Source organism: Bison bison, unplaced genomic scaffold (assembly GCF_000754665.1).
Source record: "Bison bison bison isolate TAMUID 2011002044 unplaced genomic scaffold, Bison_UMD1.0 scf7180017864518, whole genome shotgun sequence".
Classification (NCBI taxonomy): Eukaryota; Metazoa; Chordata; class Mammalia; order Artiodactyla; family Bovidae; genus Bison; species Bison bison.
Genome location: NW_011495071.1, coordinates 10,315,460 through 10,337,527, shown reverse-complemented (window position 1 = coordinate 10,337,527; position 22,068 = coordinate 10,315,460). Strand labels below are relative to the sequence as shown.

Below are 22,068 nucleotides of genomic sequence, written 5' to 3'. Positions count from 1 at the left end.
TAAAACCCAGAAGGAGACAGCACTCCATCCCATGTTGGATAGTGATGTTTTCGCAGTGTTTTGTGGGTCCTGGGTTTAAGTATTCGTCCTGCTAGCTATGTGATCATGGGCAAGTTACTTAACCTCTCTGAACGTGTTTTCTCATGAGTAAAGTATGAATGGCAACAGCTTCTATTTTACAGAGTTGCTGTGAGGATTATATGAGTTAATGTCTACGGTCTGACACAAAGAACATGTTCACTGTTCAATCATGTTTGCTGCTATTAATATTATGCTCTTTCTGATTCTGGGATCCCGCCTCCATCCTCTGCCCATCTGCTCGACACCCCCAATATGTGGCCTGTGCTTTGGGCTGCACCGTCCTGCCTGGTGGGTTTTTTAAAAATACATTTTATTAAAATTTAATAATTTTATTTAGCTAGTTGTTTTTTTGTGGCTGCGTGCAGGTTTTCTCTAGTTGCAGCGAGCGGGGGGTTATTCTCTAGCTGTGGTGCACGGGCTTCACATTGCAGTGGCTTCTCTTGCTGCAGAGCACGGGCTGTAGAGTGCAGGCGCAGTAGTTGTGGTACACGGGCTTCAGTAGTTACTGCTCAAGGGCTTAGTTGTCCCACGGCATGTGGGATCTTCCTGGTGTGTGTGCTTAGTCGCTCAGCTGTGTCCAACTCTTTGTGACCCCATGGACTGTAGCCCGTCAGACTTCTCTGTCCATGGAATTTTCCAGGCAAGAATACTGGAATGGGTTGCCATTTCCTCCAGGCGATCTTCTCGATCTCCAGGGATTGAACCTGCATCTCCTCGGTCTCCTGCATTGGCTGGCAGTTTCTTTACCACGGATCCACCAGGGAAGACCCTGGACCAGGGATTGAACCAGTGTCTCCTGCATTGCAAGGCAGATTCTTAACCACTGGACCATCTGGTGGGGTTTTTGAAGGTTGAACTCTCCTACCTGATTGGCTCCTACTGACTCCCCTTCACTTTTGGTCAGACTGACACCAGCTAACACAACTGCTGATCTGCTGTACTTACTGACCACATCCACCCTCTGCTTTGATCTGCCTGTATTCTACCATTCACCAAACCCCAGCAGCCAGCTGGGTCCCCAGCCTGCTGCCATCCAAGACCAGGCAGGTGTGCTCAGGGTGTGTCCTGGATGTGGATAAAGGATCCTTTCAGCAAAAGTTGACAGTCTTTCTGGGCTGTTCAAATTCCCTGAATGGACTGCCCGCTGCCATTTTTAAAGATCTAGGCCTTCACCCTTTTGCCTAAATTGCAAATGTAGACACAGCAGGGGCTGAAGTTTGTCATCGAGCAAGGGAGCTCACCTGAGGACTGCAGAAGGAATAATGCCCTAGGTTCTGGAAAGGGCGGGGCAGAACAGGCTCTCAGACAGCCGTCTCCAGAGCTGCCAACACTGCCTTTGGCACCACTGAGCCATTTCTGGTTCTCACGCTGACAAATGGTGGGATGTCAGTTGCTTCTGACAAGCTATAGGATGGCCAGAAGAATAATCTGTGAATAAGCCCCCTAAAGCAGATAAGGCTTCTGGCCAAGAACTGAGATGGTGAGGCCAAGCCATGACAACAAGCAAGCTGAAAACACAAGACCTTCTGGTGTGAATTCATTTCTGTGAGTGAGGGATGGATGGTGGAATGACAGAGGGGACTGTCGCATATGGTTGCTCTGGAGCAGATCTATTCCTGGGAAGGCAAGGGGCTTCCCAGGTGGCCCTAGTGGTAAAGATTCTGCCTGCCAATGCAGGAAACTCAGGAGATGTGGGTTCAATTCCTGGGACAGGAAGATCCCCTGGAGGAGGGCATAGTAACTAACTCCAATATTCTTGCCTGGAGAATCCCATGGGCAGAGGAATCTGGTGGACTGCAGTCTATAGGGTTGCAAAGAATTGGACATGACTGAGTGACTGAGTGTGCATGCACAGGGCAAAGGATGAGCAGTGCCCGCCGGCTGGGGGTGGGGGCTGGAGTGGACAGGGAGCCACTGCAGCAGGATCTGATGGCCCAGAGATGGCTGGATGAGCAAATATGGCAGGTGTTCAAGGCGGCTCCCCACAGTCCTCAAGAGGACACACTGCAAACCCATTTGAATTTGGAATCTGACTCCGGCACTTCTCAGCCCCATGATTTTGGACAAATGAACCTCTGAGCCTGTTTGCTGATTTATAAAACAGGGGTCAGAATACTTTACTTTGTCAGGTTCTTTGAAGATTCAGTTCAGTTCAGTCACTCAGTCATATCCAGCTCTTTGTGATCCCATGGACTGCAGCACATCAGGCTTCCTTGTCTACCACTGTCTCCCGGAGCTTGCTCAAACTCATGTCCATTGAATCGGTGATGCCATCCAACCATCTCATCCTGTCACCTTGCCTTCTCCTCCTGCCTTCCATCTTTCCCAGCATCAGGGTCTTTTCCAGTAAGTTGGTTCTTTGCATCAGGTGGCCAAAGAACTGGAGCTTCAGCTTTAGCATCAGTCCCTCCAATGAATATTCAGGGTTGATTTCTTTTAGGATTGACTGGTTTGATCTCCTTGCTGTCCAAAGGACTCTCAAGACTCTTCTCCAACACCACATTTCAAAAGCGTCAATTCTTCGGCACTCAGCTTTCTCATATGTGTACATGACTACTGGAAAAACCACAGCTTTGACTAGACAGACCTTTGTCAGCAAAATAACGTCTATGCTTTTTAATATGCTGTCTAGGCTGGTCATAGCTTTTCTTCCAAGGAGCAAGCGTCTTTTAATTTCATGGCTGCAGTCACCATCTGCAATGATTTTGGAGCCCAAGAAAATAAAGTCTCTCACTGTTTCCCCGTCTATTTGCCATGAAGAGATGGGACCAGATGCCATGATCTTTGTTTTTTGAATGTTGAGTTTTAAGTCAGCTTTTTCACTCTCTTCTTTCACTTTCATCAAGAGGCTCTTTAGTTCCTCTTTACTTTCTGGCATAAGAGTGGTGTCATCTGCATATCTGAGGTTACTTCTATTTTTCCTGGAAATCTTTATTCCAGCTTGTGCTTCATTAAATGAGATAATAGTTGTAGAGCAACTATTAGCACTGCACCTGGCATCTAGTAAGCGCTCAATAAACAGCACCATGACTATCTTTGGTGCAATATCACCCAAGGAGGTGATAAGGTGAGGTGAAAGGTCAGCCTAGGGAGCCACAAGGGGTTGAGCTCAGAATACAGGAGTCTCAGGGGAGATGACTCAGATGTCCATGAAGCGCCTGCTTCATGGTGTACATGATGGCACTCTCTCTACCAACACCTATACTCGAGGAAATAAAACTGGCAAGCACAAGCAGAGGCTGATTGCAAAGGCAGTTAGAGGGGACGTCCTTGGTGGTCCAGTGGTTAAGACTCTGTGCTCCTAATGTAGGGGGCCCAGGTTCGATTCTTGGTCAGGGAACTAGATCCCACATGCCATAACTAAGAGTTTGCATGTCACAACTAAAGATTCCATGAATTGTAACTGAGACCCAGCACAGTCAAAACAAAGAGAGATATATATATATATATATATATGTAAAACAAAGGCAGTCAGAGGACAAATGTGTGTGTGATGAGAGTTGAGCAGACAACCATTTAGGCCAACTAAAGCTTAAAGAGGGAAGACAGAGGGCTGTGACTCAGAGAGCAAACTAGAAGATGGGGTCAATTTCAGAGTCAGACAACTCATCTCAGACATTCCCACCCTATGAGGAGAGGAAAGAGGGGGAGGGGGCTTAAGCTCCTCTTTCTCAAGACAATATTGGTGTGGGATGTAGGGTGGGGTTGCACATACACCGGGGTGAGCTGAGGGCCCAGCTTTGGGGACCAGGGGAAGACGGAGCTGGGAAGGGAGGCAGAGATTTGATGGGAAGTGTATGGGTGCCCATGGCATCTCTGCTGCCCCAGCCTGCTGAATGCGCCAGCACTTCTGGGCCACTGTGTGTTCCTGTTACCAGTCAAAGGGATCATCTGAAAGTCTATCACTGGTTCTTGGCATTGGGATGGTCTGTCCAGGCTCTGAGGTCTCTGGGGTCAAGGGCTATAATGGTTCATTCTTTTGTACATGTCTTCACGGCATCCCATCCATCTACTCATCCATCCATCCACCCATCCACTTACCTACCACCCATCCATCCATCCATCCATCAACCCATTTATCTACCATCCATCCATCCACCCACCCACCCATTTATCTACCATCCATCCAGCCATCCACACAAACTTTTATCTACCATCCGTCCATCTGAGTGTGTGAGTGCTAAGTTGCTTCAGTTGTGTCTGATTCTGTGCATCCCAGGCAGACCACAGCCTGCCAGGCTCCTCTGCCATGGGATTCTCCAGGAAAGAATACTAGAGTGGGTGGCTCTGACCTCCTCCAGGGGATCTTCCTGATCCAAGCATCAAATTCTTTACCACTAGCACCATCTGGGAAGTCCATCCATCCATCTACCCATGTATTTATTTACCATCCATCAATCCACCCATCTATTCATTCATCCATCCATCTATCCACCCATTTATCTACCCTTTCATCCATCCTATAATTCCTAAGTATGCTGGGGGCTGTTCCAGGTGCCATCAGCATACAGATGAACAAGACAAATGTAATTTCTGATCTCAGAGAACTTGCATTCTAGTCTCACAGTAAGCAAGGTGATTTCATTTGGCAACGGTTTCTTTGAAGATCATACAACAAGGTACTGTGGAAGAGAGGGGTTCAGAGACAGGATGGCGGTCCCTTAGGTGGCAGAGAAAGAATACTGCCTGGAGGAGGCAACATCTGGATTAGACCTAGATAACCAGGAAGAAGCAGTAGATTGGAGACTTTGAAGGAACAGGTTTCTGCTAGAAGGAAGAGCACAAACCATATGCTGGAACTGGGCATGCCGCGTACAAGGAGTCAAGAGAAGGTCAGAGAGAGTGGAGCCAGTGATGGGAGATGCAGGGTCTTGTGAGCTCTTAATTACTTCTTTAGATGGTAGGGACATTGGTGAAATTGTGACTGATGAAGGTAGTTGTTAGTTAGTCACTAAATCATGTCCTACTCTTTTCGACGCCATGGACTACAGCACGCCAGGCTTCCCTGTCCTTCACTATCTCCCAGAGTTTGCTCAAACTCATGTCCATTGAGTCGGTGATACTATCCAACCATCTCATGCTCTTTCACCCCCTTCTCCTCCCACCCTCAATCTTTCCCAGCATTTTCCAATGAGTCAGCTCTTTGTATCAGGTGGTCGAAGTATTGGAGCTTCAGCTTCAGCATCAGTCCTTCCAATGAATATTCAGGATTGATATCCTTTAGGATTGAGTGGTTTGATTTCCTTGCAGTCTAAGGGACTCTCCAGATTCTTCTCCAGCACAATTTGAAAGCATCAATTCTTCGGTGCTCAGCCTTCTTTATGGTCCAACTCTCACAACCGTACATGACTAGTGGAAAAACCACAGCTTTGGCTATACAGATCTTTTGTCAGCAAATGACATCTCTGCTTTTTAATATACTGTCTAGGTTTTTCATAGTTTTCCTTCCAAGGAGCAAGTGCCAATTAATTTCATGGCTGCAGTCACTGTCCACAGTGATTTTGGAGCCCAAGAAGATAAAATCTGTCACTGTTTTCACTCCCCCCACCATTTGCCATGAAGTGATGGGACCAGATGCCATGATCTTAGCTTTTTGAATGCTGAGTTTTAAGTCAGCTTTTTCACTCTCCTCTTTCACCCTCATCAAGAGGTTCTTTAGTTACTCCTGGCTTGATGAAGGTAGAACATGGAGGAGATGTTTTTGCTCACTGAACAAGGGAGCAAATGTTGGCCCAGGGAGATTTGGCACCAGCTTAAAGCTCAGGGACACACCTAGACTTCCAACTCAAGGTATTTTTTCTAAGATCAGGAGGACATGTGAACTTGCCACCAATGCCACCACCTTTTCATCTAACAGAGGCTATGTCTCTCGCAAGAGATGACCCAGAGACCATTCCTCTGGAGGGAATTTCTGTTCCTTGTGTCTGCTTTCCCCAGACAAGAGGGCAAGGAGAGGGGGTTAGAACCACGGCAGGTTCCCACTGATGCAGATAACCTTTAGAAGGCAGCCAGAGCTCAGGCCACAGGAGCACGACCAGACACGTGGTACTTTAGTTTTGTCTTGATCAGTTACACTTCTGTGGTCTCCAGACAGGTGCTGCAAGGAGAAATTAACCCAATTAACCCAGGCCAGCCTGGGACAGGGAAGGACCCAGTCCTGGACAAGCACATCTTCCAGAAAGGCAGGCCTGTGGACCCACGTGTTTGGGGATGGATGGAGGAGGGACCAAGGCTTTAGGTCCAGAGAGGAAGTGCAAGCAGTCTTATGGGAGAGGCAGGTAACAGACAGCAGGGAAGGAGAGAAGAGGTCTGACCTTGTTTGAGAGTCACAGCATGCCAGGGATACTGAGACATTACAGTTCATTGATTTCTCATAATAACCCGGGGGTAGATGCTACTATCACCATTTTGAGAATGAAGATGCGGAGTGGGGTGGATCACAAACACTGACTGGCTTGTCCAAGCAGCCGGGGTGGGTGCTACGGCATGGGGAGAGGGGTGGAGGATGGCTGAGCATGCTCAGCTCCCCCCATTTCACTACCTCCTGCCTCTGGCGACCCTCCAATGGAGCTCGGCCCAGCTCTGCCCTCTCGCCCATCTTACCCCCGGACTATATTTCTCCACCTCCAAGTTCTGCCTGTACCTCAGACCCACGTCATCTACTCCTCACCTCTGCCATCTAAAGCAACTTGTTTTTTCCAGAGGCTGTTTCTCAGTTCATGACTTCACCAGGCACTTGTCATCTAAAACCGAGACCAGGAGTCAGCCAGAGTCTCCCCGTCCTACCTCCCTGCTGTTTCTCCAGTCAATGACCAAGCCCCATCCATCCTACCTCTGAAACGCCCACGTAATCCATCACTACTGCTCGGATCTGATCACCGCTGTCATCACTCAAGTCTTTACTGGAATTATTCAGTAGTTTCTGCACTGGCCTCATTGCTCCTAGTTCTTCCCCACTCCATCTGTCCAGCTGAGTGGATGCCAAGGGCATTTGGGGTCCTCGAACTTGACCGTGCATTACAACCACCTGGAGGGCCTGTGAAAATACATGTTGCCGGGCCCTGCTCCAGACTGTCTGATTCAGCAGGTCTGGATGGGCCCCCAGAATTTGGGTTGCTCACAAGTCCTAGGTAATGCTGGTGCTGCTGGCTCAAGGACCACACTTTGAGAACCACTGCTCTAGAATCTACTTCCAGACAAAAGATCTAATCACATCACTGCCCCCCTTAAAGAAACTCCAGCAACTCCCTGTGTGTGTGTGTATGTGTGCGTGTGTGCACTCAGTAGCTAAGTTGTGTCTGACTCTTAGTGACCTCATGGACTGTAGCCCGCCAGGCTCCTCTGTCCATGGGATTTCCCAGGCAAGAATACTGCTGTGGGTTGTCATTTCCTTCTCCAGGGGATCTTTCAGACCCAGAGATTTAAGCAGTGTCTCCTGCTTGGCAAGACGATTCTTTACCACTGAGCCACCTGGAAACCCCCAGCAACTACCTACTAGCTTTCAAATATGGTCCAAACTCCCTACAGTGATATTCACAATCTGTCCCACACTTTCTCTCCAGCGTCACCTCAAGCCCTGATCTCTCTTTAACCTATGACGTGGCCACATTGCTCTACTTGTGTTCCTTACACCTGTCACATAGTTCAAACTCCATGTCTTTGCCCACACAGTTCCCTCTGCCTGTAACTCTTTCCTCCTTGGCTCTTGTCAAATTCCTGCTGCTGCTGCTGCTACTACTGCTAAGTTGCTTTAGTCGCGTCCAACTCTGTGCAACCCCATAGACGGCAGCCCACCAGGCTCCCCAGTCCCCGGGATTCTCCAGGCAAGAACACTGGAGTAGGTTGCCATTTCCTTCTCCAATGCATTAAACTGAAAAGTGAAAGTGAAGACGCTCAGTTGTATCCAACTCTTAGCGACCCCATGGACTGACTGCAGCCTACCAGGCTCCTCCGTCCATGGGATTTTCCAGGCAAGAGCATTGGAGTGGGCTGCCATTGCCCTCTCCGTGTCAAATTCCTACTTATCTATTAAGGTCCAACTTGACTATTACTTCCCTTAGAAGCATCACAGTGTGTTAGAATGACCATGGACTTTGATGTCAGGCTTGGCTTTGAATTCCAGAATCAATCAACTTGTTAGCTGAGTTAGTCTCTCTGTTAAGCTGGAGCTAACCTCAGCATCCTCACTATAAACTGTGAATAATAACATTTATTTGTAAGATTGTTGTTGGAGAGGAAATGACGCATAAGAAATGCCTGGCAGGTAGTAGCTCCTCAATAAACAATAGCTATTATTATCATTATTGCTGCTCTAAAGTCTTGCCTGGCTTCCTGGAGCTGAATAATTTCTTTTTTTCCTGTATTCCCATAAAATTTTGTATATGATCCCATTTTGCATGTATCTCATGCTGTGGTCTCATTATTTTTATGCACTGGGCCTCATTCCTATTATAGTTGGGGGCCATTGTACAAATTATAAAAATTGATCCTCCTAGCAAACTTAGTGGGCACATGACTTGGCAAACTAAAGATGTCTTTGCAGGAGGAAAATTTACAGGTGGATAGAGGCTCACACCCGGAGAAGGCACCGGCAACCCACTCCAGTACTCTTGTCTGGCAACTCCCATGGACGGAGGAGCCTGGTGGGCTGAAGTCCATGGGGTTGTGAAGAGTCAGACACAACTGAGCAACTTTACTTTCACTTTTCACTTTCATGTATTGGAGAAGGAAATGGCAACCCACTCCAGTGTTCTTGCCTGGATAATCCCAGGGACGGGGGAGCCTGGTGGGCTGCCCTCTATGGGGTTGCACAGAGTCAGACACCAACTGAAGCGACTTAGCAGCAGCAGCAGCAGCAGCAGAGGCTCACACCAGAGCACATGCTTGGTGAGCTGCGTGAGGCTGGATTTCAGTCCCCACCCACCCCTTGTACAATATACAACTTGCACAACCATTCTTGGAGGCTCTGTAAAGGTAGAATGTGAACCTAGTGAAAGTAAAAACTGGGTCTTATTTAACCTGAAGTCACAACCAGTGTTGAATCAATAGTGCCTGAGGACGGGAAGCACTTAAGTAGGGTGAGTAAGGCCCTGGTCCCAGGTTCAGGAAAAGCATCCTTAACTCCAAGAGGGAAGGGAGGTACAAGACCCAGGGTTAGTAACACCAGAGACTCAGGCTTTGGAGAAAAATCAGCAGCTGAATTACTGGGTACTTTAGGGAATAAGGGGCTTCTCTTGTGGCTCAGCTGGTAAAGAATCCGCCTGCAATGTGGGAGACCTAGGTTCGATCCCTGGGTTGGGAAGATCCCCTGGAGAAGGGAGAGGCTACCCACTCCAGTATTCTGGCCTGGAGAATTCCATGGACTGTATAGCCCATGGGGTCTCAAAGAGTTGGACACGACTGAGCAACTTTCCTTTCACTTTGGGGAAAAAGACAGAGGATAAGTGTCCTCATGCCCAACCGGACCTCTTCAAAGCACTCCTGACCTCAGACTACAGCCCAGTGCATGGTCAAGCCCATAGATGACACCTCATCTCTGCCACATGAGGCGGGCAATCAGGACTACAGGACTCTTAGGAGATACTAAGATCCCACTTTTCACAGCTTCCGTCCCCACTCCTGCCCCAAATCAGTTCCCTACCGCCTGGCTCTTCTGTGTCACAGCAAGCCAATCTCTCAGAAGGCTTTCAGATGCCTTAATTAATCCACTTTCACTTATTCTGCAGACCCTCACTCTCCTAAACAGCTGGTACTCAGCTGGGAAGGCGGAAATAATTTCCAAGAAGGGAGCCTTCTGACAAATTTCCCAGGCCATTTTCTAGACACCCATGGGGTTTGGAGGCGTTACCAGTCTGGAGCTGCTGGGGTAGCTGTGAACATAACTGAACTGCAAAACCCCTGGGATTCCCATCCATAGCAGCTTCTTCAGTAGAAAGAACCCTTTATACTCTCAGGACAGCCAGACAAAGCTCTGCTCTCTCTTCCTGAATCTGTGGCTGATTCTCTGGGCCTCATGTTCCATGATCCCAGAGCGGGAACCATCTTGACACTGCTTCCTGGGAGATGAGCATTTAAGCTGTGCACGCTCACAGCTGATGTACACTGTCACTCCCTGGTCCTGCCCTGCTTAGGGCTCCCTTAGCAACCTACTCACCTCTCTCCTGCCCACCCTAGCACACGGCTTCTTTTACGTGTCTGTATTCTGCCTACTTCCATATCACCGAGCCTGTAAGCTCTCAAAGACAGAACCAAATCTCATCTATCCTTTCCCCCCAAACCTCGAGCACAGTAACTGACTCGCTGTGTTAAATTACTATCTGCTGATTGATTAATCAATTCACGGCCCAGTTTTCCAAGCCTCAGGTTAACGACTGGGTTGATAGAAACCTGTTAAGGAATGAACTCCTTAAGTTTATTCAGGGAACACTTATCACCTGGTGCCTTGCTCTGCATGACCTAAAGGGACTATCTGATACACTTTGCTGTGTCCCAGGCACTGTGTTAGGTGCATGCGGATATCAAGAGAAATGAAATACTGTGCTTGCCCGCAAGGAGCTGCCAGTCCCGCTGCCACTAAGAATCCATCCCAGCGGTCCCCAATGAGGAGTCATTTCTGCCTCCTACTTTGTCAGTTGAAAAGGATGTAGTTTATATCTATAACAGAGCTTTATTCCATACAACTTGGTATTAAAATAACTTCTGCCATCTGTCTGCCTTTCCAGTGGGAGAGCTCCTGGAGGAAACAGACCTGGTTTCAAATCCTCGTGCTTCTAGGTGCTGGCCTCTCTAGGGCTGTGTGTTCTTAGTCCGTAAAAAGGAAGTAGTTAAAACACCCACTTCCCAGATAATGCAGTTGAGGATGTAAATATCACCCATGTGTCCCTCTCAATCTGGCCGTGCAGCGCCTCCTCTTTTCCTGCCATTCTTCTGGTCCAGTCTATTCCTTCCTCTCCATTCTCCTAGCAAGTAGATGCAGAGAACAGGAAGGCTGTACCAAAATCACGCAAAAATCCACTCCAGCCACCAGCTCTCATGCGTCCCTGGTGGTGCAGTAAGACGCACTCAAGACAGGGGTCTGAATAGCATGTGAATCTGGGCTCTGGCTGCTTGCTGTGAGTCTGTGCTTGGGTCCACTGCTGACTCTCTGAGCCTCCATTCCATCTGTAAAATGGAGTAATAATCCCTCTCAGGCCATGCACGGATTACATGAAACAGCATCTGCCGAGCTCCTATACAGTGGCTGCCTCTGTCAGCAGCCGTCATTGTCCTGCTCTCCCTCCTGGGGGCTCAGCTTTGAATCAGGACACAGTGCCTTCGTCAGATGACCACTCCCCCCATTGTAATTCTCTACAGAGCCATGGAGAGCAAGAGGAAAGTCTGAAGGCCCAGGACAGAGCCCTCAGCTGAAAGCCTGTGACGGCCAGGTAGGGTATTGTCTGGGGCTCATGTTCATTGCATGTTGCGGGTCCAGAGGCCCAGCCGCAGTCTTCTGGGGGCTGTGCGCCCCAGCCGTAAATGTGGAGAGAGGACAGTGGTCACAGAGACAGACAGCAGCACCCAGCTGCACGGGCGGCAGCTGAGACAGACGTCTCAGAAGAAAGGCACAGCGGCCGCAGTTTCAAAACTGCTTTTCTTGGCTTTTATCGGGTGGGTGAAAGGACTTGAGTAACAGAAAGGAACCTTTGAGGACTCCAGATGAGACAGACAGTTGTAAGGGAGGGTCTGATGAGAGATGGAGAGCGAAAGCGGTTGTGGTCCAGGAAGCAGCCCAGGGCTCTGGCCCTTTTATTCTCAAGGACAACAGCCTGTGGATAATGAACCAGACAAGATGGATTTCCTCCCTTCCCGCATCTCGGGGTTGTATGCAGGGACCATTGCTTGACACACATGCCGCGAGAAGCCATTCCAGGAAGGACCTTGCCCAGAGTCAGACAGCCCTCCCTCTTCTGAGAGGCAGGACGACCTGCTTAAAAGTCCCCATGAAAGGGGAGCTCCCCTACTCAGTAGGTCCTAGAATGACATGCCGAGACCCCACACTGTCGCCGTTTTCTCCTGGTCATCTTCACTGACCCTGCTTTTATTGGGGCCGCATCCCGCCCCCGGCATCCCTGGACCGCTGTCTGATAAGCATAACTGAATCTGGTCTTCCCACATCCAATCCATCCCCATCTCGCCTCCCGGACTAACTTTCCGGGACCAAAGCCAATTACAGCATCCTCTCCTGGAATAAAACAAACCAACCACCTCTCTCTCTTCAAAAGCTCCCCATTAGCCCTCTGGACATAGTTTAAATATACAAACATATAAACCCTGTCACCACTGGCCCCTGCCTATAGCTCTACCCACCTCCACTCCCTGCCATACTTGATGCCAGCCGCACAGAGCCATTTGCACTGCCTGGTATAATCTCAGTATTTTCTGCACCTAGAATATTCTTTTCTATTGAGATGATGCTCCTCCATCCTCAACACTCTGTTCCACGATCCCTTCCTGGGTGAGTCCTTCCCTGCTCGTTCCTGTACATACCTTGTTCGTGCTTCCACCAGCCCTACCAGTGTCGCTCACTACCCATGTGACCACGTCATCTGCTTCGTGACTCAGTTTCCTCACCTGGAACATCTGGTTATCGTGAAGACAAATGAGTTAAGCGTGTAAAACAGTGCCTGGCCCACAGGAAACACTTAATACATGTCAGTCATTGTTACCTTCATCATTGTTGTCGTTCAGTCACTAAGTTGTGCCTAACTCTTTGCAACCCCATGGACTGCAGCATGCCAGGCTTCCCTGTCCTTCACCATCTCCTGGAGTGCGCACATCCATTGAGTCGATGATGCCATCCAACCATCTCGTCCTCTGTCGCCCCCTTCTCCTCCTGCCTTCAATCTTTCCCAGCCTCAGGGTCTTTTCCAATGAGTTGGCTCTTCGCATCAGGTGGCCAAAGTATTGGAGCTTCAGCTTCAGCATCAGTCCTTCCAATGAATATACAGGGTTGGTTTCCTTTAGGATTGACTGGTTTAATCTCCTTGCTGTCCAAAGGACTCTCCAGCATCTTTTCCAGCACCACAATTCAAAAGCATCAATTCTTCAGCACTCAGCCTTCCTTATGGTCTAACTCTCATATCCATACATGACCACTGGAAAAACCAGAGCTTTGATTATATGGACCTTTGTCAGCACTGTTAATATTATTAATAGAGCATGTATCACACGATACTGGAATTTGTGGTTTATTGGTCTCTTTGCGTAGGTCCTGAGCTCCTTACCAGCAATTCCTCCCATCCAAATAGTGCTTGTCAGAGAGCGGACACTTTGATTAATGAGTGAATGAATGAATGACTTGCTGAATTATCATTGGAGCCCACCTCCTCCTATCTGAGTAAATGCAGGGACCAGGCTTTAAGAAGAAGAGAAAGTACCCCCCTTGAACCTGGCTGTCACATGGGAAAAGAGTTGAGCATTCAGTTTTAGCCCCTGGATCAGTATCTTGATTTTAAAGAACAGAATTCCATGACCTATTTTCAGTTAAAATAGTCTCTGGTTTCAAGGTGAAAAGGAATCCCAGGGGACTAGTTGGATTTTTTTTTTTTTTTTTTTTTAGTTCAGCAAAATGTCTCTCAGCAACTTCCCCAGTGGATCGAGGCCACAGACAGCCCACCCCACCAGGTCTCCGGCAAACTCTCTCCACAATTCTTTCTCCTAGAGGCCCAGGAGGGGAAATGGAATGAGGCATTTCAGCTTCATCTACACTTAATTCATCAAAATGTCATTGGTAAGAGCTATTTGATGTCCAAAGCTTATGAGCCTTGAATCTAAGCCTTCTAAAGCCCCTTTCTCTTTGAACCTAAATGGGCTGTTCTGCCAACCTGGCGTTGACTGCCAACAGGGGACTTGGTTCTGAGCTTTGAAGCTTGAGGGGGGCTCTCTCTCTCTTCCTGAGTGTGCTTTACTCTTTTCCAAGCTGGGCCCCTAGGATGTGAAATGTAATCTCTCCCCTTCCAGGATACCAGTGCTCAGGGCTGAACCCACAAGAAAGCTTGACACACAACTGGGGGAGAGGAGAAGGGGTCAGAGAGGTCATCCACTCAGTTTACAAATAAAGTGCAGCCCCTTTATGGGCCAGAGTCAGACGTGGGTACCAATTGCTGGGCATCCTCCAAAGGCTCTGCCTAGAAAGACCTCTCGGAAGAGAGCACCATTCATGGCTGGAGGGAGATGGGGGTGTAAGTCCATCAGGAGAGGCCACGAGGACTCAGGTGCCCACCTGCTGGCTATGGGACCGGGGGTGAATCATTTGTACTTCTTAGCCACAGGGTGTTCACCCATAGATCCACTTCACAGAGCCATTATGGAGGATAAAGAGTTAGTGCTGTGAAAGTAATTTCAAACACGAAATCAACGCATACGTGTGTGGGTTGGGGGGTGACTAGGACAACAGCCAGGACAGACGCACCCCTGACCGCACTGCTTCCCAGTGACCCGTTCATGTCTCGGCGAGGACCCCAAACCCCTTCACGAATGCGCCATTCCCCCACCCTCTGTCCTGACCACCGTGATCCCCACCAGGACTCTGCTCCAGCCACGTGACCGTCCCTGCCTCTCCCCAATGCCTAAGAGACGCGCGCGCTCTCAACTCCCAGCAGCCACTTCCACAAGCGATTTCGTTTTAAACAACTGCCAACCTTTCAGCTCCACAGCTCCTTCTAGCTACAGCCCTTTATCTTGCTTTCCCATAAGAGCGAAGCTTCTGTAAAGAGTATTCCACCATGATTCAACCATTGCAGTGTGATTTCAATCCAAGCACCCACTGAAACCAATCTTGTCCGTGGCTTCTTCATTCTAAATCTGATGGAAGGCTCTCTTGTGCTTCCCTTCAAGAGGTGGGAAGCTTCTTTACCCACCTCTCTTCAGCATCCTTCACAGGCTCTCCTCCCTCTCCTCCCTCTTGAATGTATGATTTTTCTCCCAGAGGGTTCCATCCCTCCTCACAGCTTCAAACCACCTACAGCTCACCAACCACGCCAGCACCTACTCCTGGAGCCGCAGAGCCCACTCTAACCAACTCGCTGCTCAGCATCTCTACCTACGTGTCCAAAAGACTTTTCACAGTTACCGTTTCCAAAGCGGAAATCCTCCCCCTCTTTCCTCCCAGATCTGTTTTTCTCCTGGGTTTTCCACCTCAAAGACTGGCACCACCAACCACCCAGACGTTCACATCAGCGTCCACATCAGAAACCTGGGTGTCATCCATTCTACTCTTGTCTGCCTCCCATGGGCCACGTCCATTCAGTCCTCAAGTCCTGACAGTCCATCTGTTAAATAGCTTCCACAAGTTACCAAACAGAATTACACTATGATCTCATTTAAGAAAAAACTTGTGTAAGTACCTACTCATTAAGAAATCAGAAGGGATCATGTTGAAATGTTAACCATGGGTATGAGTGGCTGGTGGAATTATAAGTAATTTTTTTAAAAACACATATATTTTATAAAGATTGTATTTATTGTTTCGTCGCTAAGGCTGTCTGACTCTTTTACGACCCCATGGATTGTAGCCCTCGAGGTTCCTCTGTCCATGGGATTCTCCAGGCAAGAATACTGGTGTGGGTTGCCATTTCTTTTTCCAGGGGATCTTCCCTAGTAAGGGATGGAACTCCTGTCTCCTGCATTGGCAGGAGGATTCTTTACCGCTGAGCCATTCTATATTACAGAAAAACTTACCTTTAAAGACAGCTTTTGAAGGCTTCTTCTGACTCCTAAGTTACTTCTGGTTCTCATCACCTCTTGCAACAGTTCAATCTTCTCCCTGGTCCCCTGCCTCCAGGCCTTTCCCATCCCTCCACCCATCCATGTTCCACACTGTGGAAGGCCGTATAGACCACTGCCCACTTCCTAGGCTCACTTCCCACCACACTCTGTTACAGGCGTAGTATCCTAAAATGGAAACTGCCATGCCCCTTCCTGTCTCCAGGCTGTGGACTCTGCCTGGCGTCCTCCCTCCTGGCTTGATCTTCTCCCTCCACATCCTGCTCTCCCTGGCCAGCTCCTCCTGGAGCTGTCAAGCATCATCTCCTGCAGGTGTCCTTCCTACACCGCCAAAGCAGTCAGGAGGCCCTCCTCCAGTCCTCTCACCAGCCCCTCTACCGCCCCATCCTAGCCTTTCTCACTCTGCTTTTACGCAACTGGTCCTCCATCAAAGAGTGACCTAGTGTCTGTCTCATTCATCTCTATATGTGAATACCTCCAACAACTTCAATGAAAAATTCACTTTAAATAAATATACTGGGGTGACACAAGAGGATGTTCCAAGGGCATCTTCTTCTTCAAGCTTTAGTCCATCTCCTCCTCTCTGCCAAGTACACCTCCCCCAAAACACACCATCACTGCTGTGGGCTCAGCTTGTGAAGGCTTTGACTGGGGGCAAAATGAATCCAGACCCAAGAGGCTCCCAAACAGACACACTGCACTTTCCCCTACCCAGACACAGCCCTGGGGGTGAGAGGCCAGTCACCTGCCCAGTTGACGTGAAGCCACTTGTTTTCACTCCAGCCACACTCCTACTTTTAATGGGATTTACACCAAAAGACACACTCTGATGATTTTCAAAAGTAAGCAGAAAATATGTTTGAATGCTCTTTCATAACTAACACGCCATGAGTGCTAGCCGCACAGTCTTAGGTAAGCAGGTGACTATGGATACGAAAGACTGAGGCTCTAGAACACCCAGTAGAGATGACCCAGGAGATGACTCTTTACACTGCATCACTCTCCATCCAGGAGGCTACTGCATTCCTCAAATGATCTAAAGAGATTCCTGTATGTCAAACTTTCTGTGGGTGTGGGCATGCTCATGTGTGTGTTATTTTAAATCCTTACAAAAATTCTTTTTGGATAAACCCTGAAGCCTTGGGGGATGGGGTGGGAAGGATAAAAAAAAGTTGCCCAAGAACACACAGCTAGTAAGTAAGTGAACTGAAATTAGGTTTAACATCAAGATTCCCACTCTCAGACCATGAGCACTGAAGTCAGCTCACTCAGTTGTGTCCGACTCTTTGGGACCCCATCAACTGTACCCCACCAGGCTTTTCTGTCCATGGGGATTCTCCAGCCAAGAACAGTGAAGTGGGTTGTCATGCTCTTCTCCAGGAGATCTTCCTGACCCAGGGATCGAATCTGGGTCTCCTGCATTGCAGGCAGACTCTTTACCGTCTGAGCCACCAGGGAAGCCCCAAGTCAGCTGGACCAGGGCTTAAATGCTGACTCTAAACTTACCAGCTGTGTGATCTTTGGCAGGTTGTTTAACCTCCCGGAGCCTGCATTTCCTCATCTGTATATAAGTGACAGATTTAGGTGAGATGACCTCTGAGGTCTCTTCTGTCTGGGACACTGACTAGCCAGCCCCAAGGCTTTGCTGTTATAACCTCTGATCTGAGCAACTTGGGGAAGAGGTCATACAGCAGGGCTGCGGGCCTCAGGACTGTTGTGATCCTAGGGGACATCAGGGCAGACATATCAAGCACTGAACCTTAGATCAGGGCCAGCATATGTATTGAAAGTGAAAGTGAAGTCGCTCAGTCGTGTCCGACTCTTAGCGACCCCATGGACTATAGCCCACCAGGCCCTCCGTCCGTGGGATTTTCCAGGCAAGAGTACTGGAGTATTGAAAGAATGGGTTAATTCCTTAATTAATTAATACTACCCAGCCACATCTTGATGAGACCAAAGCAGCAGTGTTTTGACTTGAAAGCAGATCTGGGGTGAATTTTAAGATACCAGTCTGATTGCCCAAATCATTCAGTATGAAGCTGCATGTCCTTGAGTCCCGGATCCTTTCCTCTTCCTGCCAGTCCACGTCACAGCTCATTAAGGGGCTGATAAGGGGATGGCTGTGCACCGACTCCGACATCCCTGAAGTCACCCCACAAGTCACAAGGCAGCCCAAGGGAGCTGAAGAAACGGGCTCAAGGTCACTGAGTACGTGAGTAAGACAGGAGGATGGGCGGTTCAGCTTTCTGAGGTTTAACCACTAGAGGGCGCCTCTACCGGGGGTTCTAAACAATAAGACTGCCTTGGGAGGGGTTCTGGAACTTGGAGAAGAGCCAAATGTCCTTTTTTCCTGATGCGTGGGCATCATCCGCTAGGAGTTTGAGCCTCAAAGATGGCAGAAGGCTTCACCCCCAGCCTGTCCCTGTGAGAGGCTCTCAGGGCCTCCTGGGCCTTCTATGGTCTTCCACTGATTGCCTGCAAGCCTCACTCTGCCAGCAGGGCCTCCCTCCTGGACTCTAGGAACCCGACAATTCATGGTCTCACTGAACAAGCCTTGCTACTGGCCCCGCTGAGTCACTGCAAATGCTGTCAGGAAAACTCCTAACCACCATCCCACTTCAGCCCTTAGATGCCTTCCACACGCTTTGTCTATATAGAACTTTCCATCATGCATTGGCAAGGATTGCTTACTCAATACCCCTACTAATCTTTTTATCCTTGAAGACTGGGATTTAAAAAATGTATCTTTTATCCCAAGTTTGGTACATATAAAAGGCGGTATGTGTGCTCAGCCACTCAGTAGTGTCCGACTCTTTGTGACCCCATGGATTGTAGCTTGCCAGGCTCCTCTGTCCATGGGGATTCTCCAGGCAAGAATACTGGAGTGGGTTGCCATTTCCTTCTCCAGGAGATCTTCCCGACCCAGGGATCGAACCCATGTCTCCTGCATTGGCAGGCGATTCTCTACCAGTGAGCCACCAGGAAAGCCCATATATAAAGGATTACAATCATGTTAATTTAACAGATAAAGAGATGAGAGGAAAGAAAAAAGCAAGCAAAGGTGAAAGGGAAGGAGAATACAAAGGCTGGGACTGGGCTTATGCGGACCTTCCTTGGTAACATCTCCGTCCAGCTGAGGTCGTGTGCTGTGGTGGGATTCTGGAGTTAGACGCATCTGGGTTCAAATCCCAGCCCTGTCTCACCCTGACGGTGTGCCTTCAGACAAATCATTCAAACTCTCTGTTTAGGTGGCACATTTGTAAAATGAGGATAACAAGGAACTATTAATGAAAGGTATGTTCTGAGAGGATTAGAGATAATGTATGTAAAGCCCCCTTCACGTTGGCACTGGCTGGGAGCCTGCAGGGGCTCCCTCTGCACTTGGAAAGCACGGAGAGGGACGGGTCGGTTCAAGGTCGCTCTAAGAACCTAGGTCTGTGATCTCTGCGTTGGGTGCTGATCACCCACCCTGATGAGAAACACTCAGTTATGGAAATACAGACAGTGAATTAATGACAACTTAATTTTTACAGATGTTCGTAGTTTGTACCAAGAAAACAAGCACTCTGGCCCTGGAAGAACTTTCTACAGTCTTGCTCTAACCAAATGATGATCGACAGTCTAGGATGCTCACCTACCTTTTAATCAAGTCTCCACATTCACCCTGAAAATGTACAGCCCTCCCCAGCGCGCCTTGGCCCTGGTCTGTAAGGGCACATTAAGGATAGCAGAAAATAATACAAGAAGTAACAAAACAGCCGTAACTGTGACCAATGCCTCTGACAGTCGGTCCGTTTTCCCTTGTTATTTAACCATGTCTATTTGACAGCCCTTCTCAAGCATCAAAGTCAGCTGATGTAGGTGTGTTCTACACCAGGGCCTGTCCAAACTCTGCCAGGGGTACTGATGATCAAAAAAATCATCAAAACTGGAACTCCCCTGGTGGTCCAGTGGTTGACAGTCTGCCTGCCAGTGCAGGGGACACGGGTTTGATCCTTGCTCCAGGAACTAGATCCCACACGTGTGTGTGCTAAGTCACTTCAGTTGTGTCCAACTGATCCCACATGTGTGTGTGCTAAGTTGCTTCAGTTGTGTCTGACTCTTTGTGACCCTTTGGACTGTGGCCTGCCAGGTTCTTCTGTCCATGGGATTCTCCAGGCAAGAATACTGGAGTGCACTGCCACGCACTCCTCCAGAGGATCTTTCAGACCCAGGGATCAAACCTGCGATGCTTACTTCTCCTGCATTGACAGGTGGAATCTTTACCTCTCGTGCCACCTGGGAAGCCCTAGATCCCACATGCCACAGGGCAACTAAGCCTGTGTGCCACAGCCACTGAGCCTGTGCATCCAGGAGCTGGTGCTCCACAACAAGAGAAGGCACCACAATGAGAAGCCCATGCGTGGCAATTAGAGAGTAGCCCCTGTCTACTGCGGCTAGAGGAAAACCCTCGTGCAGCAATGAAGACACGGCGAAGCCAAAAAATAAATAATTTAAAAAAATCAGAACAAAAAGCACCTGAATTATCCAAAAAGTGAACCCAATCTCTAAGCTGCGTTTATTGGTCAAAGCCTCTATTCCTCAGCCATTACAGGTGATAGATTGGGACCAGAAGAGCCACAGGGCAAGGATCACAGTAGTCCTATTCACCAATGACTAAATCAATGTATATATATCACCAGTGCCTGGCTCGGTGCCAGCTTGGGGAAGATTCATGCAACGAATGGACAAATAAATGAAAAAAGCATGACTGACTGAATAAACAGAGGGTTCATGAACATAAAGCACAACCTTCTGTCCTTCCATCACCCTCCCCAGCCCACCCTCAGATCCAAACCACCTGTTCTTTCCTTACCCGAGCGATCAGCTCCCCGACCATGCCCGTCCAGGTGCCATTGGCCTCGGGCACGCCATACACGCCGTCCCCGACCAGACGGATCTTGTAGTTGAACCGGAGGATCTCTGCCAGCTCCTGGAGCATGTCCACACAGAAGCCCTCGTAGCGGTCATTGCCTTCCATTTCCTGGTGGTTCCCCTTCAGCATTAAATACGGGTTTTCCTGCAGCAAAACTGGGCAGCTGTCATTCTCATCTTAGCCCTGGCGTCTCAGCCACATGTGATGAGGGGACCGGGGACACAGGAGGGTGGGGAGAAGATGGGGTGGAGGAGGGAAGTGGCTTGGGTAATGGGACACTTTGGAGGTGGCGATTACCTCCCTTTCCTGACTTCAAGGCACTTCTCTTACCAGGAACACGCAAGGGTCTCACTGCACAGAGGCTCCAGTGGAAGCCCCTGTACCTCGTTTAAGGTCATCATCTGACCCCATCTTCCATTTCATTCCATCCTTTCCCCCCCTTTCCTTTTGTTTATTCCACATAGACTGATCTCAGGGCATTATGAGATGCAAGGATGCTAATGACAGGTAAGGTTCTTAAATGCACTGTATGACCACAACCCAAGGCAGAATGGGTCCAGCCATGGGTGTTGGGAGAAGGGCTGGGTCTCTCAGGTGAAATGTCCAAGGAAGGTTCCACGAAGGAGGTGGGATGCAGGCTGGGCTCCAGAGGATGACAGACTGACAAATGGAAGTGGCGGGGACAGAGGGCTGTGTGGGCAGGGGAAAGGCAGGGTCAAGGACATAATCCCCAGTGAGATGGAGCTCGGCCCATTCAGCAGATGATGGAGGCACCCTTGAGTGGGAGCCTGGCTTGTGGGCAGGGGTGGGATGGGAGGATAAATTTAGAAAGATGAGTTAGGGTCAGCACGGGCCTTGGATGCCAGGGTGAGGTACATCACACATATATAATAGGGAAGCACTCAGAGTTTTAGAGACTCAAAGACGTGAGTGAAGAATATGACAAAGTGAGCGAGAGAGAAGGTCTGGGCGTGAGGACAGAGCCTTTCCTGCTAGGAGATAGAGATTCCTGAGCTGTGCTTTGGCTCAGGTGGGTTTCAGAGCTGGACAAGGCACAGAGAGGGCCAGGTGGATGCCAGGATGGGTGTGGAGCACAGAGGGAGGATCCTCAGACCCTCAGAGCCTGAACAGGAGACTCACGATGGTGTCATCATGGCCGTGGATGGTTTGAAAAGGAAGAGGTTTGGAACATGTTGAATAGGTGATTCAGGAGCAAATATGCGACTGAATGTTGGAATACGGAGGGAGGGCAGGATCGGGGGCACAGATGGGGCCTCTGGATAGAGGCGGTGGCTGAAGTGGCAGGATAT

General features: G+C 49.1%; 1 protein-coding gene across 1 annotated transcript in view; it reads right to left on the bottom strand.

The window, feature by feature from the left end:
• GRIK4 (glutamate receptor, ionotropic, kainate 4) overlaps positions 1-22,068 on the bottom strand; it is a 315,486-nt gene that overhangs the window by 38,188 nt on the left and 255,230 nt on the right. Inside the window, exon 11 of the mRNA XM_010830486.1 lies at positions 20,699-20,902. Coding sequence (XP_010828788.1) covers positions 20,699-20,902 — 204 coding nt within the window. The remainder of the gene's footprint in view (positions 1-20,698; positions 20,903-22,068) is intronic.